The following is an 18,610-nucleotide window of genomic DNA, read 5'->3' as shown; positions in this document are numbered from 1 at the left end:
CACGACTACTTTTAGTACGTACACGGCAGTTAGCGTAACGTTACCAGCAAACACAATTCTCTTCCACTAATTTTAGTATATACACACACAGCGGTTAGCGTAACGTTAGCTAGCTTACTAGCAAACAGGAAATCTTTAAAGATTAAAGTAAAGAATTTAGGTTAAATGAAGTGTCTCTAAACTTTGTGTACCCCGCGAACGCAGTGGGATGTGTCATTTTAGCAAAAATAGTATTCACTGTCGGACATACAACATTACTTACTGTACCACTGCATTGACGATACCACAGTTTAAAAAAATACAGTGGCATGAGCGGTATTTTGAAGGTTTAGTATCGCGATATTACTGCAGTACCGGTATACCGTGCAGCCTAGCACATGCCTCCCATTCAGTGAAACTCGAAACCTGACTCCTAGTTGTGATCTATATAAAATCCCATTCACTGTAATTGTTTGTTACTAATCAAATTCCGTGATGTAGAACAAGCAGCGAGAAAAAAAAACCTCTGCATAAAGATTTCGCTTATGTACGTGCAGGATTTCACTACTAGCTCTGTAGGGAAGTGGGCGGTGAATGGAGCACGTATAAGTATTTTTTTTTTTTTTATCCCTATTTATGTAGCAGTCAGAGAGAACAGATTTGTCTGGTATTGTGAAATGCTCCACCTGTCATCGCATTAAAATTGCACGTATCGCAGGTTGGCCACTAATGGGCTGAGGATAAGGAGTAAATATACTGTGGCTGCCGGTGTCCTTGGACTCAGCATGCATCACTAGCCCTTTAGAGGCTTGTGAAATGGTGCTGGGCTAACTGCCGTTAGCATAACAGGAAGCCATTATCGCACCTGGGAGAGAAGGAGAACGAGAGGGAGAGAAAGAGAGGGATGGAAAGATAGAGATATCTGCCCTGATTTAACATTAAACCAGCCACGGTGAGCAAACACAGCGGGGGCAGAGTGATTCATAGCTAAAGCCAGCCCCTCCTAAGGTTATCTACTTACACAAGACCAAAAGTGATTGAGTGTGTGTGTGTGCGTGGGACAGAAAGGGAGAGGGCATACGAGAGAGGAACAGAACAGCACCTCACATTTTATCCACCCCATTTTCCCCTCTCTGTAATCTCCTTTATTCGTTCCTGTGCCACAGAGCTGTTTACACAAGACGAGGACAGCCCTGTCATCTGTGCCTTAATCGCAACTGAATGAGCGTGCGTGCGCGTGTGCGCACACACACACACACACACACAGTGTTGAGGGGGAAGAAACCTGTCTTTGTCTGTGCATTGTGTGTGAATCATATGCTATATGAACCAGCGTGAAATGAGAGAACTACAGAGAAAAGTGTTGAGTGATATCAATATTGCGATACATTTCTCACAGACAATACGTTTTTTTAATATCAGTTGACAGACATTCTTATCAGAAGCATATCCTCATGCTAGCACAAACAGAACCGGGTCTATTAGAGACGAGCTACTGTAACGAATGGGTACAGCGACAAATTCAGTAAACATTTGTTTCGTATATTATTCTGTGACACTGACTATGAACTCCAGCGCCAAATTATGAACTGATTAGATGCTTGCTTTTCGCACTTTAAACAACCCTTTTTGTGCAATTGTTACAATTACAATAAGAATATAATAATATAACAATAGTTAGAATTATAACTGTTTTCCTGCTGCACTTGTTCTTAAAATATATTTATTTATTTTTTTTAAAAAATGTGATGCTTCGATTTCCTGTCTCATTATGCAACCAAAACGTTACATGACATTGTGACGCACATCGTCGACTTTTCATCATTCAAGTGATATTTTTTTTGATGCCCCGGTGTTAAGTGTTAGAAAGGCGCTAAATGAATGGAACCATCATTATTAAATGCCTGGATTAAGTGCAGTGTAGGAAGGAGCAGGGGCACACAAAGTTTCCATGTCAGAAGTGTAAGCCCCACAAAGCGCGATAAGGAATCCTCATCCTTCCGTGCTTGCAAATTGATAGCAGCAGCTCTCTTGTTTTTACCCTCCTGGTGCTAATTGGATTCCCAGGTCGTTAGATAAAGTGCCCGGAGTGATGTCACTACAGCCCGAGAGCCCGAGGCGAGCACACTCCCCCTCTCTAAACCTGACCAGTAAAGATGTAAAACTGAAGCCTCTGCGTTTAAGCTGTCATAAATACCGCCGCTGACGCAGAGCGTGATGTGTGGCTAATATGAGAGGATAAAGCAGGCCCCGGGGAGCTGTGATCGGCACACATATAATGAATCTATGTTAATATGGAGGAGAAAAAAAACCAACAATGCAAATCTGCAGTGCAGGAACACGCCGACATCCTCACTCGCCATTCCAGCCTCTTCTGCTTGAAATTCAGAAGTAGAAAAAAAAAAAACACCCCTCTGATGCTCCCTGCTGCAAATCAATTAAAGTGCTAAAAGCGTATCGAGATGGAAAGGCTGACTGAGGCGGGGTGAAAAATAAGCGATCGACCAGCGAGCTTTTCTTTCTAAAGACAGACGTGAGTGTCCTAATTAAGACGGGGTGCAACAGCGTGGGATTAGAGGTGAAACATGAGGTTGAATTGCTCGTCACCTCGATGTGGGTTTTTACACACTGTAGAACGAATTCTGTGTTCAAGGAAAATGGGGGGTGGGGGTGGGGGAATCAAGTAAACAATTACTCTATATTTAAAATAAACAGACTGCCATGTTCCACAGGAGAATTAGACTCCTCTTTTTAGGCTTAGCGGATAAATCTAGGCAGCTGATTGAATAAACACAGTATTTGAATATGCATTTGAATATTAATGAGCTTTTAATACTTTTATCCCACCACAGACAAAGTGATCAGCGGTAGCCCTACATTATGGGTTTGCATGGCATGAACAAATAACAGAGGGTGAAGCAACGGTGTCAGTTTCAAAGCAAAGAAAATGATTAAAAGGCTAAATAATCATTAGGAGAAGCTCATTTTCAGATTTGATTTTTTATTTAATTAACCACAGTCATGTTTTCTTGCTGATTCTTTGCCTAAATTGGACATTTCTATGTTACTCGTAAATGAAAATGAAAGAACATTTCATTTAAGTGCGTTTTCAGACCGGTAGATCTGTGCTTTGTTCCGAATCGGGGACTTAAATTACTACAGCATTGCATTTTCTCCTACCAAAATGTGTTTATGCAAGTCACATGAGTAAACTGTCCTCGCATTGGTCAGTGTGTGCGTGTTTATGTTCCGGGGTTCTGCCCATAGCGGTATTACATACATCGAGATGGATAGACAGCAGCTCGGCGAGATTATTGTGGCTTTCTTTTTAGCTGTAGTTATTATAATTGATCTAATTTATATATTCCACAGATGAATTAAAGCCCATCTCATTGAGACGCTCGCTAAACACCTTGAAAGTTGTTCAGAAATATGGTGGTCAGACCAAATTTCAATGATTCATTTTACCTTATCTTTGGGCCAAGTTAAACCTCGATTCATGTTGCGAGCCATTAGCAAAGCAAACACGTTTATTATTATTTTTTCTTCTTACATAAAGCAGTTCCCATCATGCGTTGCTATACAGGTTGGTTCGTTGGGTCGGATTGCTTTCTCACCACACGTAAACTGCTCCGGAGTTCGCTTGCGAACGAGGTGGTCTTGGCCCGTTTGTTCTGGTGTTTGACTGCAGTGTCCATATATGTCTAAACGAACTGAACCAGGTTCCGAAACAAACACTCCAAATGGGCTTGTCTGAAAGCGCCCGAGTGTCTGCAACACCTGACTTGTTTTCTATCCACTATATGCATGCTTTTCCGATCGCCACAGTTATAAAGAGTGGATATTTGAGTTACCATAACCTTCAGCTCGAACCAGACCGTCCACTCTCTTTCGATCACCCTTGTTGGGCTGCTGCCACGTGATTGGCTGATTGAATCACTGTATGAACGAGCAGGTATACCGCTGTTCCTAATAAAGTGGTCTGTGAGTGTATATGCAATAGAACAAGCTCAATGACCCGGCAGACATTTATCTCACCTCACTAAGCAATAGCCTCTTGTATTTGACAAAGTCTGCACACAACATTCACTCAATTTTCACTAAGATTAAAGTATTTGCACCTTTTGCTTGTTTGGGTTGCTCGGCACCATTTCCGCAGGGAAACGAATTCGCCGTATCTCTTGCTTAATATTTCACTCTACGAGGTAAGTGACAGTGACAAGCTATGGGCCATCATTATTACTTAGTGCGTGGCCAAAGAAAAACAAATTTCCAGCATATATTACTTGGTGTAGATGGTTACATAATGACAGCCTGGTAAATTGCCTACTCATGCCCATCATTAGGGTTGTTCCTGTGTCACAGTTTTATTTTTAACCACAGTGTATGATGCATCAGTTAACTCATCACTGACTTTCTCAAAATACTGATTTATAAAGCATTTCCATTTCTTCCATCTATTACCATTTATGTTATATTTGTTTGTTTCACAATCAAGTTCTTTACTCCAGTGTTTCTCAGCCCTTTCGTGTCTGGCGGTGGCAGCGACTCCATAAAAACCTCCTCCTCGTCCTACTCCTTTCAATTCCTCCTAGGATCGACCCCTAACTCGTACTAGAGTGACCTCCATTTCCCTGTGCAGTGGGCACAGCTGTACTGAACACCCTTTGGCCGTGTAACCCGCTACTGCTTTAAACATGTTATATTGCTACCTCTGCTTCCACTCCTAGCATGTTCATAACTTTATCATAACGAGAGCTAATAAATACACAGAACAACATGGCATTGCTTATTCAAACTAAAACAAACAACTGTTTATATTTGGCTAAGCAACACTACAATAATGTAATAAATACTGACAACGCAAGAGATTTTATTCAAAATGTTATTCTCACAAAAATAATTATTAGAGGCTCTTTGCTTCCCATGGGTTTTTGTTATATATACACACCCAAGGATGTGCAAAGAGACTTTAAATACTGTGAACATTTCAAACTGTAACACTCCTACTCATCACTAGTTTCACCTTTGCTCTTGTGTGGCTGCATTCATCCCCTTCACAGAAGGGCTGAGTGTTTCTAAAGATTTTCATAGAGTTGGGAAAGTGCTGGCAGTGCATTTACCAGGCCAGAATGCAACACTGCCGGCAGAGCTCCAATCCACTCCAGACAACAATGCAGATGGGCCTCCGTTAATTACACATACAGAGAAGGGAGGAGAGCTGGTGGAATGAGAAAGAGGCTAATATATCAACTGTTTTCTCTCCTGATCTCAACTGATGCACAAAGACCTCCTGATTTGCACTTAATCAAGGTGAAGATAGTCAGAAAACATGCAGCTATTATGGGCAAGAGTGAATTTGTGTCGCCCTCAGCACTCTTCCCGGCAATCCGATTAAAGGCTGCTCTGATGTCCGGGCCGGTGCACCAACCCCCCCCTCTTCTCTGGCCTCTTATCCCTTCGTGCTCTCCCAGCCCTCCCTCCATCATCACCTTAGTTGTTTTGTGCCATTAACAACGTCTCCTGGGACTGCTCTCGGCACTCCGCAGGACAGTGGGCGAGCCGGGAAAACTCTCGGCTAATTGTCTCCTGCTGCTGATGAGAAAAAAGAGCCCATCAGAACAGCCATAATGTGCCTATTTGCTTGTGACAGAGCATTATCTCAGCAAAGCGCTAATCAAACCTGATTTGCCTCACGCACGATCTGGAGCGGTGAGCAACACGGCGAATACAAACAACCGGACCGCGGGAGCGGGGAGAAATAAATCAGGAATTTCATTGCCCTAATAAACCAGATTGGATCTCGGAGGGTTTTGCTTTCCGCATGACATGCCCTTTGAAGATGCGGGCGTTTAAAGTGGCTGATTAACAATCGACATAAAACGTGTCAGCAAAGAGCAATCTGAGCAGAATGGGCTACAGCCTGAAATGAGTGGAGAACTCCAAACACGTGCTTCTACATGCAGTTTTCTTTTAATCGATCCATTACGATGGTGCAATCCGGCACTGAACCAGAGACGCATCATTATCATTTTTGTCAGACAGAGTACAAGTATGAGCGCATGAGTTTTATTTGGTACTAGAGCGGTAGCACCAAGCGTGGTCAGTAAAAACTGAGCGCAAGGCACCGCGAATCAGACCTTGAGTCACGAGCTAAGTGTAGACGCTGGTGAGTGAGGTGAAAGAAAGGCTCAGAGCTCACAGAACTGAACTGCTCTCAGGTGCAACGGTTTCTCTGCGAATACGTTCGTGTGCACTATTCATGGCACTCATTTTTAACAACCACTCTCGCTGATGCTGTTATGTGTGCACTCAGACCAGCTGCCCTCGCACTCTCTATTAAAGATACTGTTTGAACACCATGAGCTGGTTTATTTATCTGGCTGCTTGTATTGTAGGAAGCTGCTGTATATATTTCTTGCTCTTATAATGCTCTAATGTCTGCATCAATGGTTATTTTCACGGCAAGCTCAAGGTAAGTAAAACAGCACATTCAATAAAATCTTACGGTATTACAACAATAAAATCTAAGAACATTTCAACATCAATAACAAAAACTATATAAATACAGGAAGATGCTGTAGTTCTTCCTTGAGAGCACAGTTTGCAGTCTCCTTTGCTTTGATTGCCACGGTTGATCGCCAAATAAGTCCAGATCACTGACATTCCGTGTCGCCTCTTCATTAGAGCGACAACATAGACTTGGCTGACGTCACATTGTATCATGTGTTAATGGATGTCATTACTGAGGCATTTGCTTTTATCAGTATAGGTAAGAATGGTGTACCAGTTTCAGGATCAATGCTTCTCTAGTCTAAACGTTCTCTGGAAATTTAACCGGGTTTTACGTTTGGGTGGAAAGTCTAAGATTGTTTACTGCCACACTGGTGAAATTTGGTTTCACACAAACAAAAATGATTAAACAGAGAGATGTGGATACTGCTAATTTAAACGTTTTTTTTTTTTTTAAATCATCTCAGTATATGCCACTTTTCATTCAGAGTAATTAGGCGTATAAATAGCCATGCTGCCTTTAAAAAAAATGCTAAAAAATTGGTGAAAGGTTCAAAAGAATGATTTAACATTCGAAATTGATGACGACTCAGTTCAAAATCTGAAATGATTTCCTAATAAGGAGCGTGATTTTATATATATATATATATATATATATATATATATATATATATATATATATATATAAATAAAAGAGGGATGTTACGATACCAAAAATCTAGTAGTCGGTACCGATACCACCAAAAGTACATGATACTCAATACCAAAGTTGATACCACGGTGTGGTATAAAAATAAAATTTAAAAAATAAAATTAACAAGTCTCCTGGAGGACATCCTCCTCTGGCTGATACTGGCAAAGAGAGAGAGAGAGTGGGGTGGTGGTGGAGGGGATATTTTAGTTATCAAATACTGTCTGACAATGACTAATAAAACAGTGGAAGGTACAAGTTCTAAGGTGCACTCCTAAACACACACCTTATACTCTGAACGCAAGCATTAGTTTAAATTCACTGATATGGTGGCAGGCCAGAAAGATTTATTAAAAGCATGAACATGTGAATAATTATTGGTGACATTAGGCTACATTTTGCTGACAGGACACGGGCTGAATGGCGATGCATGGTGGTCCATTAGGAGGTAGTTTATAACACTGTAATCTATCGCAAACATTACATGGAGCGTAACGTTAGCTGGTTTCACGGCTACAATGCCAGCTGCCTCAAACAAACATAATATAGGACCGTCTTTCAGGTGCTTCACCAAATTCCAGGTGTTTCCTCACTTTGTTTGAAATGAACGATAGCATCGGTTGCACACCGGCTTCAGAGCATCAATCATCCGCCTCGATTGCGAAGTATTTCCATATTTTACTTCTACCACCTTTCCTCTCGATGAGTCGGGGCGGAGCTAAACTTGTCGCCATCTTCTGTAGTTTTTCCCCATGTGCCGGTAGGCGTTGTTCTTCTTTTTCTTTACCACTTGTGGACCGACTAAAACACTTGCGCGTATTTGATGCCCCCTGCAGTCCCGGAAGAATTGCAAACTCGTTACCTTCATTACCAACAGTACCTACACTATTGCAGAAAAACAAGTACTGTCACGTTTTAAGAATGTTGGTACCGAAGTATCGGTTCTCGTGACTTCCATAAAATATATATATATATATATATATATATATATACACACATACATATGCACACACACACACACACACAAACACATATGGAAATCAGCCTTCCTTTGCCTCCAAGACAAGACCACACTCCAAGACAGCATCAGGTTTCCGAATCCTGTGTGTAATTAGAAGTGCGGCTTCTTCATAATATGCTCGAGAGCAACTTTTGTAAGACATGAATGCAGCCAATCACCTCATCAGCCACATCAAAGGCCGTTTGATGCAGGCTTCATATGACTTTAATAAAAAACAAAGGCAGGAGGGAGACAAGGCCGGGTGTGAGGAAGGAAAAGGGCACCTCCACTCACCAGCTTAAAGTCCTGAATGCTACAGATGAAGTAGGGCGTGTTGGGCCGCCGGCTCTCTATGTACACACAATCTGTGAGAAACAGACACAAACAGAGAAACAGAACATTAGCTAGATCACCTCTACATCATTGTGTTACATTATTTTCCCTTCAAAATATTGCACTCTATAAAATTCATCAGGAATGTGAGTAATAGGATTAAAGGGCTTTTGGGAGTGGGACAAGCCTGCCCGTCTCCAGAACAAACATCAAGACTCCAAGAGAGAAGGCTGGTATTGTTCCAACACAATTACGTTTCAATGGTGTGTGTGTGTGTGTGTGTGTGTGTGTGTGTGTGTGTGTGTGTGTGTCTGGGCATGTTTTTATATCTTGGTGGGGACAAATTGTCCAGACAAGCATATCTGTATCTGACAGTTTCGACGATTTTGAAAAGCGTTTATTTATTAAATAAATAAATAAATAAAAAATTTCCTTTTGGTTACTGAGATAAGATTAGGGTTAGATTTACTAGTAAAGCATTAATTATAATGTCAATGGAAGGTCCTCACAAGGGCAGTAAGACAAATGCATGTGTAACAAACATAAAGAGCACAAAAGACAACGTAACCTTCCTACACTGGGTGTCCTAACAGTTTCAAAGTTGCACAGCACTCCACCCTGCTCACGACTAATTTTAACATCGTCAAATGACAAAATGGCCTCAGATCTCCAGCCGAGGCCCGACCTGGCCGGTGTGCTTAAAGTGAAAATGACTGTTGGTATGGCTAGGTCATGAACTCTCATGTCCTTAACAAAAACATTCATGAGGCACAGCAGACAAACAGACAGCAACCGTGCTCTTGCAGCCCCACTCACTCTCTCACTCACACACACACACACACACACACACACACACACACACACACACACACACACACACAGAGCAACCAACTTCCTTCCTCTGTGGTTGAGCTGCCAAAGGAAGATGAGACGATCGCTGCATTGTTTTTTCTCTCTCTCTTCCAGCTCTGAAATTGAATCTTAACTGCTCTCGGATGGAGAAATGCTGCATGTTCATCAGGACGATGCGAACAAACCTGGATGCTGCAAGCAGGACCCACGTTCTTATTTCTTATTCACGCAGAAGAGCTTTTACAGTTTGAATGTGGTGAGGACATAAAGCAGGGTGTATTCGGAGGCAGACAGGCGTAGATTCTCTCCCTCAGACTGCGAGGTGCCAGCCAGGCTCCGGCTCCTCCACAGCTCCATTCAGAAACACTCTCATTACATTACCCTGCTATTTCACACGCTGAAGGCCTTTTTTTAGCCTGGCACGGCTCACTTTATTTATGCTAGCTAGACATGTTTTAACTAGTTCTCCTCAGTAGCACTCGACTTGAGAGGGGGAGATGGTGTTAAGGGAGTGGGATTGTGATGTCTGAGATGTAGCAGGGGCTGGAGTCTAATCGCAGGATTTAGTTGTGTGGGATAAAGGAGGTGCTGAGGAGGAGGAAGGTTTTGGAGAGATGTTTGTCGACTAATAGTCAGTAGACCTCCCAGAACGAGGGGCGAATGGGTGCAAAGCTGCCAAGCACACAGCAAGGCTCCATTTTTCTTCTCTCTCTCTCTCTCTCTGTGTGAGTGTGTGTGTGTAGACTACCTGACTCCAGCTATAAACCATAGGCTACCTGTTAATAAATAAAACTAACACCAAATAAGTGTGGAACAGATTACTGTCCAAATATATTCTCATCACAAAAACAACTTGTTCGAATTTCCTGATTTGACTTTAACTTTCTTCCTCATCTACGAACTGCAAAATCACTCTCTGGCTTTAAAGATGTATCGTGATATATATATATATTTATATATAAATAAAAGCCTTTTTTGATGTGGACAAATCCAACCTTTTCATTCAATTGGATCATTCTTCCCTTATGTGAAAACTGAACCAGGGCCTCAGTCATGTGATTCAATGTCTTACAGGAGGATTACATTTTTTTTTAACGATGATCAGGACCAAAGTGACATCTTTAAAGGGAATGAGTGCTCGCATCGCCATGATCACATTAGTTTCATTTTCAACAATCAGATACATTTGAACAGACTGTGGTATCCAGTATAGAGTCACAGACTCGAAAAGAGCGACCGCAGACAACGACACACGCCAGCTGTTCTGCAGGCTCGCTGAAATTCAACATAATCCCCATAAAGTTTGATCTCCTGCGCTCGTACAGCAACATCTATTTATTCCTGCACGTAACCCAACGCGCACACGCGCTCCCTATAGATGCCTTAAATATGTTTTATTAATCCAACGAACAAGAGAGACTGAATCGGTCATTAGACAAACTTCATTGATCTTAACGACTAGTTAATAACAGGGCAATATTACCTACAGTGTAATTATAGTATTACACTAGAAATTCCAAAGTCCCAACCAAATCATGGTGTGTAAACAATCTAGTGCATTAAAAAAAACAAAAAAACAAAAACACCCAAGATGAAGCCATGTAGAAAATATACATCAGGCTCTGGTGCAGAACTCGGAGTGTGAAAACCTCTGAAAAATTGTCCAAGCAAAATGCCTGCGTGAATATTGTAAAGAGAATGCAAAACGAAAATGCAAACACGGCAAACCAGGTGTGGCTTCATCTGAAAGCACACTACCAACGTAAACAGGATGTGTGCAGACTTTCAACTGGAAATCATGGTTTAATCACGTAACCACTGGTAAAAAGTACGCCAAAACCAGACTCTGTATTAGATTAGCACAAGCGGGCTACTGTTATATACCTCACATCAAATCAGCTCCATTCATTTTGTCCAAAAAACAAACAAAAACTACCAATGTTCATCTCAGTAAAGAGTATTGTTGCATATTTGATCATGATCTTGATATTATATCGTCATATCGCTCAGCTCGACGTGCACAAATCAGATCTTCTCAGGAACAGGAACACGGGTATGTGGAAAGACGAAACTGAGCAAGATTAAATGCACAGTAAAGCCATCATATAACTCTCCTAGTAACAGAAACCGCCTGGAGAAAATAAAAAAACGCTCGTCCGACTTGAACACTATCTTTTTTTTTTTTTTTCCTTTACACGTGACATGAGGAAGGAATACCACATCTCCATAGCTCATAGCTGAAACACCGGCCAACAACTTGCTGACATTTTTATCACCGGTTCAATCACAATAACACGAGAAACTTGGTTCGAAGAACATAACGCTCATATACTTTCTCTTAGTCTGCACTAATGCACTTAACTAGCTAATAACCTCACCATATGTTAATGTAATAACAATTTTTAGCCAATTAAGTTTCCAGGCAACCAGGACCCTAGAAGAGCTTTTATTTGCCTGGTGGACTAGATAATGGATTTATCATTCCTCCACCCCTGAAGCATAACCTTGCTCTTTAACGTAATGCCTCGACATTCAGGTTCTGAAGCGCTAATACGACATTCCAGCCTCCCCGATACTGCGACGTTCCTAACTGGCACCAGCAGCTCTGTAATCCTAATGGGTGACTATGTCAAGATGATGAAAAGTGAAGAGGAGAGGCTAATCGGCATTCGAGTCACGGCACAGTTCACCACCCTGCTGTGATCGTATCTTTATTCAATCAGGAAACACTGAGTGCTGAATCCCTGATTCATAAAGCATGCAGAGAAGTGTGATGAATTACTGGGTACCAAGGTCACAGAGCCTCCACTATCTTGTCTCCAGCCCCTTCAGTAATGTGTAACTAACGTGTGCGATGGGTCAGACAGAGCCTGCATCGCTGGCACCGCCGAGATCAACCTTTACCCAACGGCTGGAGCAGATACACGAGAACAAGAGCTCCGGACCACAGTAAACAAATCATTTGAATAGAGCTACCGAGAGACCCGCATGGAGGCGGCGTTTACCCAAACACTCCACGTCCCAGAGGTGAATTAATGTAGCGTGGGCCGTAGGAGGCTAAAAGCTATCACTAACAAAAACGTGGCAGTTCCATTCCGCTGCTCTTGACGCCCGCGCATGCATCATCTTTAATTTATTTGTTTTCGTCTGTGCCATTATTGATCTTGTTGCGTTTATCTGTTCGACGCAGCAGGCGGAATAAAGATATTTAATAGGCTTGGCACTGGGCATGCCGTTTGCTTGTGAAGACGGGGTTATAAAAAAATATATATTATATATATATATATATATATATATATATATATATATATATATATATATATATATAAAAATAATAATAATTAAAAAAACACCAACTAGGCCACCACGGCTTATCATCATTCAGCTTTCTGGATGTCAGCGAAGACAGATGAATGAGTGACGTGAGCCTCCCACGGACGTAAATGAAAAGCTGCGCTGGTGCTGCGGCTGACCTTTGGGGCCCCACACACAGCTTTCGTCGTATGAGGAGGGGGAGGAAGGGAGGAAAGGAGGAGGGGGAGCTCGGAGAACAAAAGAGACAAATCTAAAGATGAGACGACATGTCTTTGAAAGTCCCATGCCACGTCAAGGGGGATTTACCTCGGAGATATTGCGGCTTAGGAACCCTTAGCCCGGGCAGTAGTTTCATTTAGAGGAGATGGATTCTGTCCAGACTGAAAGCTAGTGAACAAGCGCTTAGGGGTGACAGCAAAAACACCAAATATGGACACGGGAAGTAGATTAAAACGAGCGCTAACGGGGGAGAAATTCTCATCGTTTCGTCTTATATAAAGCACAAGCGTGTGCCATCAGGCAGCACTAAAACGTTCATCAAATCAGCGAAACAATCCTGATGGCCCTCGTTCGACGGGAGCCGCTAATTTGCGCTGCGCTCTCCGAGAGCAGACCTCAATCTGTTCAGCGGCGTTCCAGCCATTTTGTGCTTTTCCAGAGCTCAAGCAGGCAGAGCCAGAGAGAAGCAGAGGAGGGGCTGCACTGGGGGTGGGGGGGTGCTAGGGGATGTGAGCTCTTCCAGGGTTTTTGTAGACTTCCCAAAGCCTCCCTGAGGCTACAGGTTCCACCTCTCCCCCCTTCTCTCAAGCTCAGGGGCTTAGCAAACACCACACACCCTTTATCGACTGCTCGGCTCGAGCAGCACCGGCCTCGTCCTTAGATAGACTGAGAATTATTGAGCTGGAGAGAAACTCAAATGAATAGAGCAATAAACCGGTGTGCGGGGGGTGGGGTACTAAAGATTAAACATGATCACGTTGTTGTGAGCACTTCTAAATACATCTCTTATGCATATGCATAAAAGAAGAGCAGAGTGGGAGGAATCACATGGTGCTCCTGCTATACAGTACATGTCTCACTGGGTTTTGCTTTGTTTTGTTTCCTTTTTTTCAGTCTGTGAAGCTGGGCTAATTTAAAACACGCCTGATGAAAAAGGAAGGTTGAAGGAAACTTGATCGTCACGTCAAATGTGTTGTTGTGCTGAACAGGTGGTGCTGATGCAGGAAGAATTTGCTTTGAATTCTTTGCATGTCCAAAATACCATTACAAGTGCTGGATCAAGATCAAATAGATGTTCAGCTTCCAATGTTTTTTTTTTTTTTCATCCAGTAAAAAAAATTAAATTGTTTTAAACTAAACACAAAAAAAGAGCCTTTTGGATTTATACCATGGAAACAAGCAGCAACGGGTCTTAATGAAAACTTGGACGTTCGCCTGTTTCTTTGATATAGTGGCTGGTGCAGGTCTGTTGTTGATTATTAATCAGAATAATCTGCATCTTTATCCTTTTCCAGGATCATTATGCTTTGAAGAACCGTCTATTGAGGCAGTGATCTATAATATCAATAGGCAAATACTAAAATCCAGTCCCAGTACTTGTTGATACAGATACGGATATAGAATTGAGCATTAATTAATGAGAGGAGTTATGGAAGATTTTATTTAGCGAGGCTTCCCAGGTTTAAATTCTGGCCATGAAGCGTGTACATGCGCATGTCCATGCACTTACACTGCACTTACGCTCATTCTGCATACCATCAGCTAGTTAGTTGTAAATGAAGCGCATTAGCAAGCTACATTCGTTAAGTTGGATCGAGCAGGGTTACAAGGTCAGGTTGGAAAAGTGCTTCTGCACAGCAGGAAGTAAAGTACGCCATTTGTTTGCAGTGTGCTAGAATCTCTCGTTGTCAAGGACGGTATACTGCATAAGAGCTGCTATTTTCACTCACCTAACGATGTGTTGAGGCATTTTTTTTTACTCACCTAGCCTGTGTCTTTGTGAACACCTTATGCTGACCTTTATGTTTAAGACGTTTTCGTTTTAGGAAGACGCTGTATTTTTACCTTTTGATATTTTCACAGAGCACAATTTGCAGTTGCTTATATTGCAATTGGTCGTTCTGTACGACTACGAGTACGGTATCAGAATGATACTTTACCTAATTGACATCGATGCACGTTTTGCATCAAATGAAACACGGGGATCTTTTTTCCCCTCAAACACTGTAGTAAAACAGCAACAAGGATGCAAATAAGAGTGCTGAACAACAATTTCTGATGCATGAGCCTGGAGTTTCAAAACACTAAGCATGCCTTTACTTCCACTGAAGCATGCGGTAAAACAAAACACCTGCGCTGTCAGGTTGGCCTGCTCGAAGCGGCTTGGTAGGCGGAAAACCAGCACACTGCGTCTGCTCAAATTAAAGAAGCAGGAGGGATGCAATAATCGCTTTCACACTCCTCTCCTCCCACATGAACAACAAGCAGCAAACTGTCGGCCTGCTCGGCCCGTGTCATTTCCCGCAGCGAAACGGGTCTCACGCCACAGCTGAAACCCTGTGTTTGAGAGGAAACCCGGTCCGAACCACCGCGTGTCCAATTTACACCAGCGCATGCTTCTTCTGCTCTGCTGCCCGGGTGTGTGAGCGTCTTCAGCTTTGCCATGACTCCACTTCACCAAGGCCACACTCAAACACCAATCCTCTACTCAAGTCTCACACTAGTGCGCATATTTCCCCCTTACAGCTCGCATTATACCTCGAGATAGCATCCATCAAGTGTACACAAAAAAAACAGTCGCTTCCCCCAGGTACGAACAGAAGCCCTCTGATGTGTTATCATGTAGCAGCTTTCTAATTTGTAATCTGCAGGTGGTTAGGATTTCACAAAAGCCTTCTCCAGGCTTGCAGTCACACCGAGCTGCGCTGGGGGATTTTTCTAAATAGATTGGCCTCTTTTTTTTTTCCCCTCCACAATCCTATGGCCTGTATTTGAATTTCATGAGAAACGCAGTTTAAAAAAAAAAAAAAAAAAAGGTTCCTTGTCTCGTCACATTGGAAACGCTTTAGCCAAAGTGATGTCGGGAAAGCTGTATAATACTAATACTTGAGATCTGAATAGCTGGGAGAGAATCCCTTGTGCTCGCTGAATACCAATGAACACTCATGTAAAGGATATTGAGACGTGTTATTCAATAGAATGGGTAAGTTAATATAGATATTTTTATAGAATTTTGATACAAGCCCGAAAGTCGTGCGTACACAAAGGAAGGCTGTTCACAGCCATACACAGGTGTGCTCAATAGTAGTCCTTCTTCCAAGCCTCGTCGAGGATAGCTAGGAGTAGTGTGTGTGTGTGTACACGCGAGAGCGCACATGCGTGGAAAAACGATGTGTGTATAATGAGGTAACCGTGCTGAGCTCCCTCTCCATGACTCATGCAGGTGGTCAGCAGCTCGTAATCGCACCTCGGTGAATTATACGTGACCCACAGAGCCCGATTCCTTTCTTCCCTCTCGACAACAGGCTCTTGTTTGAGAAAAGAGCTCGATTTGTTGCACTAATGTGAAATGCTGAAAGGACCGTTCATTCTCGACTTATGACCGTTCATTCTCGGAGTTATGAAGCGGTGTCTCGTCACGTTGTACACAGCTGCTGTTACCGTCTCACTCGAGGCTGTATTCCTAGACAGTCACAAACCGAGGGACGGGGATTTCAGGCAAAAAAAACATATAAAAATAAAAATCACTATTGGGATGAACAGTGCTGTTTGAGAAATATTTGACAAGCCCTCATGAAACTGCTGTTATTCACAACTCTGAGGTGTTATTTTCGCCTGACAAAATGTGCTGGAACAGTCATGTTTATAGTGGTGCTGGGCGATACAAAAAAAAAAAAAAATATATATATATATATATATATATATATACACACACACACACATCAATACTTGACATTACTGTGCTATATATGTATCACAAAATATAGGCTTTTAATTTTAAAAAATTATAATAAATGAAATGAAAATAAATGGTGTAAAAAAAAAAAATACACAAATAAAATTCGGTAAGGATTCAATTAATTCAAGAGTTTAACAATTACAAAAAAAAAAGATGAGAAATTATCTAAATATCATTATTATATCCTTATATTGCCCAGCCCTAGCTACCTGGTGTAAAGCACTTAAAGTCCCCATGAAATCAAAATGGAAGTTTTGTGGCTTTTACTATGAATATGTTAGCCTTAAGGTTATCTATAAGCTAGTGCACTCCAAAAAACAAAATCACAAAATTTGCATTTAGAAGATACATGCATTCAAAATGCACAGTCTCTCTCTACCACCGATATGGATCAGCAATTTTGATGACATCATTCTGCACTTCAGCTTCTCATCAGATTTTCTGTCCAATCAAATGCTCTCTAGAACCTGAAGAGTCCCGCCTCCTCCCGCCTACAACTCTCATGTACGGCTTAGCCCGGGTTGTGAGGTGAGCAAAACGCTATTGGCTGTTTCGAAAGGGGGAGGAGCCACTCGATATGTCCCGCCCTGACTTCCTATTTCAGTGGAAATTACTTCAACACATCAAATAGCGTGCCACGTTTCAAGGCGCTTCGCGGAGACTTTAAAGAACTACTCCGGTGTTTTTCAACATATTCGCTTTCTACAGCTCCACGCATCACCCATAACAACAGTTTGGTAAGAGTGTAAGAGTATTAACGGTTGTAGTTTTGAATTCTCCAGCCCCTTCACGCGTGATATGATCAGAGTACTCAGCATGCCTGGTTTTAACAGGCTACAGATAGAGTAACTGTTTACAGACTTCAGTAGTCTCCGCTGCTTTAAAATAAATGAACACACGACTGGCGAATTAAAAATAAAGCCTTCTGCTAGTGCAGCTCCTTTACAGTGAGTAAACACTGTCTTGAATTAGAATGCTGCTAAGATGATTAAACCAAAATGAAAAAGCAAAAGATGAATTTTATCTTAAAAGAGCAAACAAGAGAATAATAAAATGTGCTATTCAATTTCTAATACACTGACTACTTGAAAGCCGACTCTGACTCATCCCTGTGCAACGCACGAGCTGAGCTGGGGAAAAAGCGCGAGCGGACAAAAGGGTCGTGGTTATTAAGCGGGCAGCGAGGTGCTCCAGAGGCTCCTGGAGGTGGGAGGCATTTGGCCTTGCTGACAGCACTGTGGGCTTTGGGTGGCTGTGTAATTAGGTGACAGCTGTCCAGACACCCACAGGCGGCAAGGGGGAACACAGACATAGAGAGAATATTAGAGAGGGTGTTCTAAGGGCTACACGTGTCTCCAGAGACAGAGCACGAGCAAATGACACGAGCAGACCTATAGCTCAATGCAGCCAGCTCTGGAGCAGCACTTTAAGCAGCAATGCTCATGCTCGCATCCTGTTTGGTGAACTCTTCAAAAGGCCAGCGGTGCAAGGACACTCGTGTAGCATTGTAAGCAAGACTGCAGATGGCCAGAGTGGACAAGATATGCACCGAGACCCTGGACATTGATCTTGTGTGTTTGTGTGTGTGTGTGCGTGCGTGTATAATCTCCTTGCTGGATCCATAAACTGCCTCAATGTGGCGAATATCCGCAGAGCTACGCACGGCCCGGACACAGGAGGACCACTCGGAGAGGCGATCGATTGTGCTGCCTGGCCTGCTCAGTCCTGCACATACAAATGCTCCAGAAGCTCCACACCACCCACCCCCTCTCTCTGAGACACACACACACACCTTCCATCTCTTTTTACAGAAGCACGTTACACACTGAAACAACATAGCAGCAACCTAATCAATGCACACTAAGCCGGAGAAAGAAAAAAAAAAAACCCTGACATGACGCATACATCCACATGCTTTCCGTATTTTTAATATTATGTAGTGTCACACACGCTTGTTAGGCTGCCTCTT

At 42.5% G+C, this 18,610-nt stretch overlaps 1 protein-coding gene across 3 annotated transcripts in view; it reads right to left on the bottom strand.

Moving 5' to 3' along the window:
* Positions 1–18,610, bottom strand: part of rerea (arginine-glutamic acid dipeptide (RE) repeats a) — a 193,788-nt gene that overhangs the window by 67,495 nt on the left and 107,683 nt on the right. For all 3 annotated transcript variants that reach the window (XM_053643153.1, XM_053643152.1, XM_053643154.1), the window contains exon 3: positions 8,478–8,548. In XM_053643153.1, coding sequence (XP_053499128.1) covers positions 8,478–8,548 — 71 coding nt within the window. The remainder of the gene's footprint in view (positions 1–8,477; positions 8,549–18,610) is intronic.

Source organism: Ictalurus furcatus, chromosome 15 (assembly GCF_023375685.1).
Source record: "Ictalurus furcatus strain D&B chromosome 15, Billie_1.0, whole genome shotgun sequence".
NCBI classification, from domain to species: domain Eukaryota; kingdom Metazoa; phylum Chordata; class Actinopteri; order Siluriformes; family Ictaluridae; genus Ictalurus; species Ictalurus furcatus.
This window is presented reverse-complemented; position numbering and strand designations above follow the sequence as displayed.